The sequence below is a fragment of the Gymnoscopelus braueri genome, assembly GCF_963280865.1.
Source record: "Gymnoscopelus braueri genome assembly, chromosome: 21".
Taxonomy (NCBI): domain Eukaryota; kingdom Metazoa; phylum Chordata; class Actinopteri; order Myctophiformes; family Myctophidae; genus Gymnoscopelus; species Gymnoscopelus braueri.
The window spans coordinates 22366449-22380780 of NC_137623.1; the positions used below are offsets into that span (position 1 = coordinate 22366449).

General features: G+C 42.9%; 1 protein-coding gene across 2 annotated transcripts in view; it reads left to right on the forward strand.

Annotated features, from left to right (window-relative positions):
- Positions 1 to 12138, forward strand: part of nphp3 (nephronophthisis 3) — a 30825-nt gene extending 18687 nt beyond the window's left edge. The window contains exons 15-29 of one of the 2 annotated variants that reach the window (XM_080417619.1): positions 1833 to 1930; positions 2796 to 2898; positions 3845 to 3927; positions 4018 to 4156; positions 4457 to 4621; positions 4745 to 4839; positions 5010 to 5132; positions 6415 to 6604; positions 6832 to 7073; positions 7379 to 7454; positions 7541 to 7668; positions 8047 to 8287; positions 10768 to 10893; positions 11390 to 11505; positions 11615 to 12138. In XM_080417619.1, the coding sequence (XP_080273745.1) occupies positions 1833 to 1930; positions 2796 to 2898; positions 3845 to 3927; positions 4018 to 4156; positions 4457 to 4621; positions 4745 to 4839; positions 5010 to 5132; positions 6415 to 6604; positions 6832 to 7073; positions 7379 to 7454; positions 7541 to 7668; positions 8047 to 8287; positions 10768 to 10893; positions 11390 to 11505; positions 11615 to 11783 (2094 nt within the window). In that variant the 3' untranslated portion in view covers positions 11784 to 12138. The remainder of the gene's footprint in view (positions 1 to 1832; positions 1931 to 2795; positions 2899 to 3844; positions 3928 to 4017; positions 4157 to 4456; positions 4622 to 4744; positions 4840 to 5009; positions 5133 to 6414; positions 6605 to 6831; positions 7074 to 7378; positions 7455 to 7540; positions 7669 to 8046; positions 8288 to 10767; positions 10894 to 11389; positions 11506 to 11614) is intronic. The other variant, XM_080417620.1, reaches the window with a different exon arrangement.
- The last annotated feature ends 2194 nt before the right edge of the window (positions 12139 to 14332 follow it).

The following is a 14332-nucleotide window of genomic DNA, read 5'->3' on the forward strand; positions in this document are numbered from 1 at the left end:
TCGGGTACCACTCCTCTTCGGGCCCCGATCTATACTGTGTTGAACTAGGGAAAATTGGGGCAGGTCTCCTTCGGTTGACATGGCCTACCTCGTAGTCCTCAAATCTAAGAGGTGGCTGGGTCAGCCGCCTTGATCGGACTATTGGTGCTGTATCCTCTTCATGGTGGTCCATAATGGGGCAGGGGTAAGTGCCACTATCCGGCTCGAGGGACCAAATTGTAGCTGAGGGTTAATGAAAGGACTGTATATGGGGGAGATTTGGCACTCGCCCCTGTTTGTCGGTTAGAACAAATGGACACAGGACCACCACCTTGTTATAGTTGACTTCCACTTTACTGATTTTAGTGACAGTAGAATAGTACAGTCTGACAGTATGGTCTGGAATACAAAACCAAAAACACACACGTTCATATTCATGAAAAGCAACACTGTACCAAACTAATAAATTAGCACAAAGTACAAACAATGACACAAAACTGAATTAAATAAAGAACAGAAGCACAAAGCCTACAACATAAAGTACTCACTTATCAGGAATGACACATACTGCACAGAGATGTCTGCTCTGGAGGCAAACAAACTAGACTGACACTCTGGGTCATGTTAACCTGAACACAATAAATGATAATTGGAGTAGGCTGGCTTCAATATCCAACTGCCCAATAAGGCCCTCCTGTCTATTAAGGAACTGGCATGATACACAATTAACTAAAAGTAAGAACACCTTAGTCATTAGTAATCATTATTGGCAACACCTGCCTGGCCTTTCTTACAGAAACTTTAATAGTTATCACAACAGCGAACGCTGAAAATCAGCTGTGCAGCCTGTGCTTCTCCTGTCTGTCTGTCTGTCTGTGCAGTCATTGCGCACAGCTGTGTGTCGTTCCTTCATCATCTCTCTCTCCCCCTCCCTCCCTCCCTCTCTCCCTCCCTCCCTCTCTCTCTCGCGCTCTCTCTCTCACACACACACACATGCTCTCCTTGTCTCTCTCGTTCCTTCATCATCTCTCTCTCCCCCTCCCTCTCTCCCTCGCGCTCTCACACACACACACACACACACACACACACACACACACACACACACACACACACACACACACACACACACACACACACACACTCTCCTTGTCTCTCTCTCTCTCTCCCTCCCTCCCTCCCTCCCTCCCTCCCTCCCTCACTCTCTCTCACCCCTCTCTCTCTCCCTCTCTCTCCCTGTCTGTGTCGCTGTCTTGCACGTCCTTCTTTCTCTCGCGCTCTCTCTCTCACCCCTCTCTCTCTCTCTCTCTCCCTCTCCGTGCTCACTATCTCGCAGATGATTGGCTGTTCAAAACGGAACACCCGGAAGTAAATTGCGAGATGAAATATAGAGCACTTTATGATTATTATAAAAGGAGACACATGTGAAGGTGGAAAATAAAATAGAAGTACTTCTATACTTTTGCATGAGCGATTTTTGTAGCAAGTTGGGAGAGAAGTGGAGCAGTGCTTTGGCCGTGAGTAGTACCTAAGAGGTTGAGGTTCCAAAAGGGACACCTCTCCATTTGTGTTGTGAGATGTTTCCAAAAAATACGCCACATTTTGCACTTTGTTTCTCAAGATTTTCTTTATGTGACGCGTTGTGAGCTTGTAGATCGTCTATTTTCAAATAGCCAATGTATATAGGTTTAAAGTGCTCATCTAGCCTAGTCACTGCTTTTGGGCTTGTTTTCATAGACCTGGTTGCTTGGTTTTCTCGCAAAATCTGGCAACACTGGTACAGACGCCCCACTGGAGGGGATGTTCACAATCACAATGCTCTCATCACAGTTAAAGATTTTCTCTTCTGCTTCCAGCAAGCTGAAAGGCACATGAAGTGGCTGATCGACCCTCTGCCCGTCAACGTGAGAGTGGTGGTGTCTGTCAACGTGGAAACATGTCCTCAGGCCTGGAGGTGAGACTCACTTAGAAAATAGACCACGTATCTAACATAAAAATACTCAGTTGTTGTCATTGAAGCTACGTGCAAGCGCGTACAGTATGTATGTGTATGCTGTTATCTGTTCCAATGCTACCATATCTAAATAAATACCTTTCTAAACAAGCAATAACATACAAGAGTGGGTACTATACTGTGAGATATATTGACACTGCTGTGACTATATTTCACGGTATAGCGGGTATGCTCTGTTATTGCTTTTAGACCACACTTTTGTAATTGTTTATAGGATTAACTTCAACAAAGCACTGGGTTTGTGTAATAAAGTCCGGGACTTCCCCACAGTGCGTGTAAGGTATGCGTGCGGCGAGAATAATTCGTTTTAGCTTAGTTTGTTAATTTATGCTCTGTTGCATGTCAGTGTCGCACGCTGAAAATCAGTGGTGGAAAAAGTACTCATATTTCTTACTTAAGTAAAAGTATCAATACTGCAGTAAAGAAATACTCTGTTACAAGTAGAAGTCCGGAATTCTAAATGTACTTGAGTCAAAGTACAAAAGTATTGGCATCAAAATGTACTTAAAGTACCAAAAGTAAAAGTACTCAATATGCAGAATGTCCCTTTTCAAATTTTCAAATGTATAAAAGTATTTTGAAAATAGCAGATCTACAAGCTCGAGCTTGTAGATCGGCTATTTTCAAATGGCCGAAATGTATATAGGGCTGAAGTGGTACTTTCCACCACTGCTGAAAATAGCTAAACTACAAGCTCTCAACTCGTGCGCGTTGTGAGCTTATTGCTCTGCTATTTTAAGCGTGCGATACCGTCGTAGGGCAAAGTATAAATCCGTCATTAATTGTAATGATTGTGTGTGCTCAGGTTGTGGCCCACCCTCCACCTGGACCCACTGAGTGCCAGGGAGGTGAGGAGTGTGGTCAACGCAGAGTGCCAGGCCATGGAGGTCAAACTCACCAAGGACCAGGTGAGTGCTCAGCCCTTCCGTTTGCTCTCTAAATGCTGTGGGGAAAAAATGCTCTTAGCAAATGAGACAATGTCCATTCAACCATGGACCTTTTTTGGAAACGTTTAACCTTTGGACTGTGGGCGGTCAACCGCTGTTAACCGCCTATGATGTCATATCAATAAATAAAGTTGCAGTCCTGTGTGTGTCCAGTAATATTGTGTTAATATTGTATTTATTTGTATATGATTTAATTTCGGTCCTAAACGGTTAGTGACACACATTCTGGTTAAACGGTTAACCGTTTAACTCTGCCGCGGTTAACCGTTTAACTGTCCCATGTCTAGAAGACATGTGAGTGTAAGGTTGCCAGTTTGAATGTCCAATCCAGCTTAGTAAGTATCTGGGTGGGGAAAGGTAATAAGAAACGCTGCTCTGTCAGACTGTCCCTGAGCAAGGCTTTTACCTTCGTAACTGCTCTGATGGAGCTGGTGAGTCAATGGGGAAACTCCCAGATGTGAATGTCCGTAACTGTATGAATGTGAAGCATTGCGTCACTCGCAGTGCAATACATAACATTGATGTCATTACAGAACCCAGGAATGAGAATGATTTTCAATGATTTCTGGAGCAAGGTAATTTAAAAACAAAAGTATTATTAATGAAAGAAATGGAGAACAACAGTCCCTGGACAGACGGAGACATTATCTATGATATTATTATTGATCTATGTCATTATGATGTTACATCGTAACCACAGCAACCTAAGCAGTTTAAATCCGTCTGAACACACAAATCAGCTCTGATCACTTGTGCAAATAACATTGTGGACAGACAGTCCTAAAAATCGGCTTTGACAAACAAATCGGATTTGACTGCCGTCTGAACAAGGCCTTAGGTCCAGCAGGGATTGAACCTACAGTATTATCACCTCTCTGTTACGATCTCTCTGATCTCTTTGTTATAGGAGAAGAAACTGGAGAGGCATTGTCGTTCTCCATCCACCTGCAACGCGTTGTATGTAACGCTGCTGGCAAGGACGATCACCAGGTGAGTCACACAACGTTTTCCGATGTGTGTATGAAAGCTGCATTCCATAGATGTTATTGTTTCCATACAACATGTTGTGTTCATGTCCAGCAGTAGGTCATGCTCGTCGCTGGAGAGCAGTCTGGAGCAGTGTCTCCTGTGTCAGGACACCATGTCACTGTACCGTCTGGGCCTGACCATGACTCTGGACACCCTCAGCACAGACAGGGAGAGACACATCATGAGGGAGGTAAACCAAACAAACATCACTGAAATACACCGCTGTTCATAAATAGGCTTTAGAGCAGGGGTTCCCAAAGTTTTCCATGAAAGAACTTCCAAATTGTCTCTATTTGCGAGATGGCATATCATTTTTATTTGTTCAGTTTCCCTTCCTTTCAAATGGCCGTCTCTGCTAGAATGATATCAGAGATCCCATGAATAACTTAGACTACTAAGTGATTTTCTTATGCTTTCTTGTCATTCTCTTCTGTTCTTTTACAGGCTTGTTTTAGTTTATGTGGTTTTTTTTTTTCTGTTCCCTCGTCAGATGCTGTGTTTGGTGTGCGCCAGTCATAATGGCATGAGTGAGTCAGAGGTTCTGGACCTTCTCCCAGAGCTGGACATGCCCTTCCTCTCCTCCCTGCTCCATGAGCTCAACAGGCTCTGTATTGTGGCCCTGGGCTGTGGACTCATTAGGTTCCAGCACCTTCAGGTACACTGGGTTCTTCTGCCTTGGGGGACGTTAACATTTCTCCCATCATGATCTTGAATGAATGTCACATCCATGGGAAAGGCCTCACACTGACAAGTAAATGTTTTTCTGTCTGTCTGTCAGGCTTGGGAGGCAGTCAGGCTGGAGTTTCTGAATGGAGGGACCAGTACTGCAGTTTACAGAGAGAAACTGATCCACTACTTCAGCCAGCAACTCAGGTACAACACAGTATGGTTCAACACATGAGTACAGTGTATACTCCTCACAGCTCAGGTGAGCTCAGACTTTAATCACCACAACTTGTGTGTGTGTGTGTGTGTGTGTGTGTGTGTGTGTGTGTGTGTGTGTGTGTGTGTGTGTGTGTGTGTGTGTGTGTGTGTGTGTTCAGTCAGGACAGGGTGACGTGGCGTGTAGCAGACGAGCTGCCCTGGCTGCTCCAGCAGCAGGAGGACAAGGCCAAGCTACAGCTCAGCCTCCTTAATCTGTTTGTCTCCCAGAATCTTTACAAGAGGTACACACCACACTGCATCAAACTATGTGAACTATAAACTACACTGAATCAAACCATGTGTACTATACACTAAATCAAACTATGTGTAATATAAACTACACTGAATAAAACCATGTGTACTACACAGTACACACCACATTGAATCATACCATGCACACTACACTGAATCAAACCCAGCATACTACACCATTCACTACACTGAATCAAACGCCATGCATTCTCAGAAAGTAGCACCTGTACAAGAGGTACACATTACACTGATACAAACCATTGCTGCGTGCGAAATCCCATGCTAGTACATACTAATCAGTATGTTATTTTCCAACATGCCTTTTGAGTGCTTACACATTAGTATGGACAATACTAATCAGACCACACAGAATGTTAGGGAAGTGCTCCATCTTGTGAAAAATCTGAGGTACTACAAATACAGTACATGTTCCTGTTTCATTACTGTGAGTATAGCAGTTAAAGGTTGTTTGCTGGTGGGCATGTCATCGGTTTCAACAAGTAACTACATGCTAGATGTATTTAATAGAAGAGTAATTGATGTTACGCCAGAGGTTTGGACACTGCACACCACGTACAGTATGTTGTTGTTGCAGCTACCGCTTTGCATTGTGAGACATTCATACCGGCGTAGTGTCCAGTATTGCATACTGTAATGTTACTGCAATATTATGCATTTCTGTAATATTATGCAATACTAAAATGCAATACAAACATTATGCATTTTTGAAATATAGTATGCATTTCACATTTCACAAGTAGCTACTATGCTTTTGGACACACTAAAAAGTCTCGCACACTAAATAATATAGTTCGTATGGAATTTCGTACACAGCCCATGAAAGTAGTTTCATCAGTGGAAAACAAACATTTTACTACAGAGATTTACAGAGATTTACTACAGAGGTTTATTAACACTTTAAAGGAGTAGTTCACCCCAAAAGTACTTATTTTCCATTAATTACACATGCCATGAAGCCTTGAATTCATGGAGATTTCTTTGATTTTGTCATTTTTGATGAACTACTCCTGAAATGTGGCATATTTTTGGTGAACTACTCCTTTAAGGCCTGAGGCCGATTCTACAAAAGCCTTCTAAATCAGTTCAAAATTATTATATATTTTTCAAACACTTAAAAAAAATTGTAGATGTACATGACACTAAGTGACGAGCTGTGAACTTGTGGAACAATCTAAAATGCTTTTCCGGTTTTAATGGGTTAAAGCACTCATGGCTGATTCTTCTCTTAAATTTGGTGCATGATGCGCCTAGGGGTCATTTCTCCGAGCTGCTAGCCTACTGGCAGTACGTGGGCAAGGACAAGAGCTCCATGGCCACGGAGTACTTTGACTCTCTGAAGCGCTACGAGAAGACCTGTGAGACTGAAGACAGCATGATGATGCTGTCCAACCTGTATGAAACCCTGGGACGCTTCCTCAAGGACCTGGGCCTCCCCAGCCAGGTAGACGACATAACTATGACATTTAAACCCACTGCAGCAGTGGTTCTCAAACTGCTACATTATTAGTTTTTTCATTTGCACTGGTATTTGTATTTAATAACATGTTTGGTTTTCATTTTATTTCTTATACTATTATCCTCACTTAGAAAACTCTATATTTCTGCCCTTCTGTGTGTCTGAATCCATTTATTCCCTCAATTGGGAATCATTGGGTCTTGTGCGTTTAGGCCGTAGCTCCTCTCCAGAGGTCGCTGGAGATCAGAGAGACGGCGCTGGATCCGGACCACCCCAGCGTGGCTCGCTCCCTGCACCAGCTGGCCGGGGTCTATGTCCAGTGGCGGAAGTACGGCAACGCCGAGCAGCTGTACAAGCAGGCCCTGGAGATCAGCGAGAACGCCTACGGGGCCGAGCACGCCAGCGTGGCACGAGAGCTGGAGTCGCTCGCCATGCTTTACCAGAAACAAAACAAGTAAAGGAGAACCGGATGCTGTTTTTATTGGTTTAGTTTTTTATTGTCAAACGTACTCTTATTAGAATACTGCTTCATGTTTGTGGGATTCACTGTAAGTATATGTGACTGGATTAAGAGTCCTTCCAGTTATGTGGTTCACTACCGTAACCCACAACTTACTAGCAGAGCCGAAGCTCGTTGCTGAAACGGCTGCGTTGGTTTATGAAGATGCCAGCCACTGGTTTGAACGTGTTTTGAGATGAGAAACCACACAGAAACTATTTCTATTGTGCAATTACTGTATGTTTTGTTTTTATTACCAGGTATGAACAAGCAGAAAAACTCAGGAAGAGATCGGTGAGGATCCGTCAGAAGACCGCACAGCAGAAAGGTCATATGGTGAGTATGTGTAAGTCACTCATTCAGTCAGTCACTGACTCATACACTCCCTTTTATTAATTGTCTCTTTCTCTTCCTCTTGGCAGTATGGTTTCACTGTGTTGAGGCGCAGAGCCCTGCAGCTGGAAGAGCTGACTCTGGGTAAAGACTCGACTGACTGTGCCAAGACTCTCAACGAGCTGGGAGTCCTCTACTATCTCCAGAACAACCTGGAGTAAGACCCCCCCCACACACACACACACACACACACACACACACACACACACACACACACACACACACACACACTCACTCATGCACACATGCACACACTCAGACCTACATACGATAAATTCTTCCATCTTTATAGATGGTAAATATGAAGCTATATATAATATATATATATATATATATATATATATATATATATATATATATATATATATATATATATTGATATATATATTGATGTTGGTACCATAGGAGAGATGGCAGGCAAACGTTCATAAATAACAATTCTTTAATTAAGTAATGCAGATGTTTAACAATAATTTAACTCTTGAGAGTGTAAAATGAAACCAACTGATCTAAACCCCCCACTTCCCCGCCCCAGGGCAGCCAAGGTGTTTCTGGCCCGCTCGCTGGAGATGCGTCAACGCGTCCTGGGTCCCGACCACCCGGACTGCGCCCAGTCACTGAACAACCTGGCCGCGCTGCACACCGAGAGGAGGGAGTACGAGACCGCCGAGGACATGTACGAGCGAGCGCTGGACATCCGCAAGAAGGCCTTGTCGCCGGACCACCCCTCACTGGCGTACACACTCAAACACCTGGCCATGCTCTATAAACGCAGGGTGAGACTTGTCGGGTGCTGTTGACTCTTGGCTAACACGTTTTCTTGACATTGCATATTGTAATGCATCAGGCTCAGGGATTGACACTAACGCCTGCCCGACTGCCCGGGGCAGGTAAATAAAACTTGCGGGCAGGTGGAGTTAGCTTTCAGCCTGCCCTACAGGGCAAGTGCGCGCTTGAGTGGCAGTGGGGACGCAACCATCTTTTGTTCACTATAAACACAACATGAGATATCTGTCTAAACACATGAACGTGGCCAGAGCACTCTGCCCCCCCCACCCTCTTCCCTCTCTGTCCTTCCCTCCCACGCACACACACTTTGTGTAACACACACACACACACACACACACACACACTTTACGTGCAGTGGCTCTTAAGAGTACAGCCAAACCGCAACATCGGCCATTATTTCACCGATGTGGCCCGATGTTTTTTTTTAAATCATCATTCATTTCCCCTACACTTGTTTTTTAGAACGTTGGAACTGCCATTCTACTAGAACTAACCAGTAGAGGTATAACACAAGTGAACTGCTTAGCAGCCATCTCATGGATTGTCAATGCCAGCGCATCTGTGCATATCAAACGGTAGGCTAAACAACCCGACGTTTTATCAACAGCCGCATATAGATTAATAAATGTGACGAAATACAGTCAAATCCCAAACTTATGAGAGATCCAGCCAGCAATAGAAATTAATTACTGGAAACAACTTCAAAGTTTATGCTATCATTCAAATAAGAAAGAAGCTGTGACCTCACCGCGACGGACAAGAAATAAATATAATCCTTTAAAAACAGCCATGTTCTGTTCCTTTTTTAAACAATAATCCAAAGAGGAAGGTTTCAGCAGCTAGAATCATGACAGTTTGACATTGTTTGAGCAGTTTTTGGTGTGCAAAATTAGTCGCAAGCTCCCTCATTAAGTTAATTGTGTGCACCCGCTGTGCTGCTGTGCTTGGTGCGCAGATCCCCGCCAGGCCAGGTTGTCTGCCCAGGCCTGTGAAATTCATAGGCAGCCAATTGGAATGAAATCTGCTAAAACTGACTGATATACTGATACAGAACCACATATAGGCTATATAACGTTGCTGTCAGGTGGAAACCTTGTATGTCCTTAAAAAAAAGAACTAATAGTGAAAATAGCTGATCTACAAGCTCACAATGCATTGTATCTCGACACGTTGGGAGCTTGTAGATCTGCTATTTTACTCTTATAGTGTGACACTCTTGAATGATGAAGTAGGGCATTTATGAACAAACATATTTTTCCATATTACAAAACCATTGAAATATGGAAATACAAGGTTTCTGCCCGACAACGACAATATATGATTCCATCATTTGCATTTATCCATCAAAACATTATTTATGTTTATTTGTATGGACTTCAAAATGGTCTGTGGAATGTAAAATAAGAGCACGGTTGGCCCTATAATGTGCTGTTTTCACTGTTGCTACACTTAAAAATATAAAATAACAAGTGTTAACCCATAGTCATATTCATAGCTATTCAGATACTTGATATTGAGGTATGACATTTTTTATCGTGCAGCCCCATAATTCACAAGTAGAAAGTAAAAAATGTGTTAAATTGAACGGTAATTCTAATTTTACCATCATTTTATAAAGGACGATTTACTTTTCGGGCAAGTGGGCAAGACCTGTGGGCAAGTAGAACATGACCTGCACTTGCCCGATGGGCAAGTGCCTCTGAGACCTTAGTGTCAACCCCTGATCAGGAGTACAACCATAACCATTTAAATGCAACTTACTATCATATTCTTACTTTATTATCACTTTTGTGCATTATAAGTGGGGGCATGCGTTGTAATATTACCACATTTGTGTTTAATAGTTCTATAATGCTGTATAAGGTAGCTATTACAGTGATTTTAATACTCTCACATTGTCTCTCTAATTTTGCATGTGATGCCTTTTCTGTATAAATGTGTTGTATCGAATTGGTTCATATTGTCTCTAGCATTATCGTTAATAGGCTCTATGCACAGCGGCCATATTGGAAAGAAATTGGGCCTCTTTCTTACTTCCTTCACAGGTGTTACCAATGATACTATTTAAGGCTCTGTTCCATTCTGGTCAAACAGAGTCAGGGTGATGATATTGTGCATGTTGGCTCACTGGAAACACTGCTACACCAGTGGGTCTGAAAGTGTGGTCCAGGTACCCTCATCATTCCTTGAGGTGGTTCTACATGGCCCCTTACAAGTGTGTAACTCTGAGAGTGTACAAATGGAAACAAATGGAACCGTAAGGGTCCATTTGGTTCCATTTGTACACTCTCAGAGTTATGGGGGTCCTTGAAATTAAAATGTTTGAGAACCACTGTGCTACACTAAATAGTAAGGGAAGAGGCCCAATTTCTTTCCAATATGGTTGCTGTGCATACAGCCTATTGTTGCCTCATAATACCGATTGGAGAGGTTGATTAAATTAAGCCACTCTGCATGTGTTGTGCAGGGAAAGCTAGAAAAAGCTGCTCCGCTGTATGAGCTTGCACTGGACATCAGGGAGAAGAGTTTTGGGCCCAAACACCCCAGTGTGGCCACAGCCCTGGTCAACCTGGCCGTCATCTACTGCCAACTGGTAAGACTGGTCAACATAAGAGTCTCTGTCATTCAATAACACGTTGAGCACCAATGCATTTCAGTGTCAGTATCACGTGTGTGTGTCTGTTGGTGTTTGTCAGGCTCTTGAGGAGAGGAGCTAACTCGGGCTGCAACTATCAATTATTTTATTAGCGATTATTTAATTGATCTCTTTTTCATCGAATAATTGAGAACCATGTTTTTTCTTTTTTTTAACAGGTTGACGCAAAACAATTATATTTGATTAGCCCAGATTTATGTTTCGTCGTACAACAGTGTCACACAAAAATAGCCAATCTACAAGCTCAAAACGCGCCACGTCATGATGGGATGCGTTGTGTAGTGAGTCTGTAGATCTGCTATTTTTGCTTTACCTTTGCCTCCTATAATGACGAGCAAAAAACATAGATTTCCCGCCCTTAAAATGTATGAAATCGATTAGTTTTGATTCATTGTTGCATCCCTAGAGCTGACTATTATTGTGTCTCGTATAGAAAAAGCACACTGAGGCCTTACCCCTGTATGAGCGAGCTCTGAAGGTGTATGAGGACAGTCTGGGACGCTCCCATCCACGAGTTGGAGAAACCCTGAAGAACCTGGCTGTACTCAGGTAACCGGGGAAGGAGAAGGGTGCGCGGCGATATCAAAGCAACGGACGAACGACAAGCAAGTCTAGGGAATCGCAGTAAAAAAATCACAAAGCGCTCGTTTTCTTTCAGCTACGAGGAGGGCGACTTCGAGAAAGCAGCGGAGCTGTACAAGCGAGCGATGGAGATCAAGGAGGCGGAGCCGTCGCTGGTATGTGGCCAGGCCCCGTCTCGCCACTCCTCCAGCGGGGACACGGTCAGCCTGCGAGGACCCGCCCCTCTCCCGCACGCCCACAGGTGACTCCAGCCGCCGCCCGCCCCACTCATCGCCACGGAGCGGCAGGGGGGGTCTGACGGACGGCTCTGACTCTCGGTGCGTGTTGATTGCTGAGCAGAGACCCCTGTGGTGTTTCATCATCAACAAAAGGGATCATCGTCATCACTTTGCTGTGGTGCGGTCGAATGTAACGTTCACTGCCATTGGAATTATGATGTGTACTACAGTATTAGTCTGTGATATTTGCCAAAAGAAAAAGTATTTATTGATATTTCTAGAGTATTAATGTAATCGTTTTTTAATCAATGTAGGAATAATGTGAACTAAAGTGGGACCAGTCCTTTAAACCCATTGAGACCTGGAACGCATCTGTGTCACTTTAGATTTCTTTGGCTATTCAAAAATAGCAGATATACAAGCTCATAGCGCGGCACCGAGTGCCGCGCTACGAGCTTGTATATCTGCTATTTTTGAAAAATCTTGAAACATTTTTTTTTTTTTTTAACTGTTAGGATTTAGAAAACATTTTTAAGAATCGCCTCAGGTCTTAATGGGTTATGGGCCTGGAATTCAGGTTGAGTTTCCAAATTCAGATATCCCTTCCAATTTGCAGTGACATATAGGGTAAAAAAAATAAAAATAACGTAAAGGCCCTCAACCTGAAAGACAGCTGGTTCAATACTGTTATGGCTTCCCAGGCATGGAATCGCTCTAGCTAAGAGGGCATATTCAATATAGAATAAGAGGTGCTAATCTGAACAATTTCCCTCCATAATCCTGTATTTCTTTGAGGTAGCACCATGTGTGCTATACAGTATGCAGTTATCCATATGTGCACAAGCTAGGATTCAGTGGTTCTCAAAGTGGGGTTCAGGGACCCTCAGTATTCCTTGGGGGAGTTCCGAATGGACCCTTACAGGTCTGTAACTGTTGAGAGTGTACAAATGGAACCAAATTTACCCTTATGTCCATTTGGTAACCTCATTTGGTTCCATTTGTACATCTTTAGAATAATGGGGGTCCTTTACTAATTTCCTTTAGTAATAATCAAGCAATCGTGCCATGTCTACATAAAGTACATACAATACCTGTGGTTCAGCATGGAACCTCATGTTTAATTCCATTTCTGGGAACTAGTTAACGGTTCTAATGATCAAACGTTTACCGCAGGGTACTCAGGGGGTGATTTCCCAGACATAACTAGGCAAAATTCTAGATGAATCTTATGTGAGGGGAAATCACTCCACATTTCTGACTTCATACAGTATTTATGCAAAATGACATGATGTACAGTAGTTATTAATCTGTCTGAAGGGGATTCTTGGGAATCTCAAAAACATGATGGTGCCACATACAGTAATTGTACTGTACACATTTTTATTCTGCCAGGCTTAATGTTTGAGGCCATAAGGGACACAATCGAATGAGCTTTATTGGCATGAGAAAACATACGTTTACATTGCCAAAGCAAGTATCAAAATACAATAAAAACAGGGACACATTCTCTTATCACTGACTTTACTTTACTTTGTTTATTTGGACTGGACAATGCATATTAATGGACGTCATATTACAAATACACCGGATTTAGCAAAGATGCTAGTTTTCATCCGCAGTCCTCACAAAAAAACATAAAATCAGAACAGACAGAGAAACAGTGGAATACATTTACATAACATTACATAGGGAACACAGCATAAAAATAAACCTAAAACAAGATCACAAATGGTTGCAGCTTTGGTTTTCAAGCAACCATCTTTTCAGATTGAATTTAAAAGATGGAAATGTAGCACAATCCCTTATACGCAGAGGAAGGCCATTCCATGCTACACAACCCTGGGCCTATTACACGAGAATTAAATAAGCCTGGATTTAAGTCAAATCCAGGTTTGACAAAGTCTGGTCCGTACAGCCTGGTTTATTCCGTTCCGTTCGAGATTTTAGTTCCTGCCTCTACGGTGGGTACAGTGGCGTACCCACCGTGATGGATTGATCGCGTCACAATCATTTTTAACCACTTAGCTTTGGCTATTTTTGAAAAATCTTGAAAATGTGTGCATATCTTTGAAATATATATAAATTTTTAAAGCGAATATTTTTTAACTAAAATCTTTGCTTCTGGGGGTCCCTGGCACAAAACATTTTCAGATGGGGGTCTGCGGCCAAATATATATCAATTTTGGGGTCCTTGGCATGAAAAAGGTTGAAAACCACTGTTCTAAATGGCAGTGGTTCACAAACTTTTTAGCTCATGAGTCTTGAGGCTTGGGTCCCGGCTCCCGGGGAGACATCAAATTTCTCTTTTGGGTTTTGAGTCCCAAGACTCAAGACCCAAAAGGTCTTGAGTCAAGACCCAGGCTCCCGGGGAGACATCAAATTTCTCTTTTGGGTCTTGAGTCTTGGGACTCAAGACCCAAAAGAGAAATTTGATGTCTCCCCGGAATCATACGAGGAAGTAAAATGTATAATAAGCAAGAAAGGAAACACGGCCGCAATACACAGATCCAGGGAGAAAGCGTGGCAAAGTATTGCCGACAAATTAAATGCACAAGTCGTCCAAAAATATATACAAT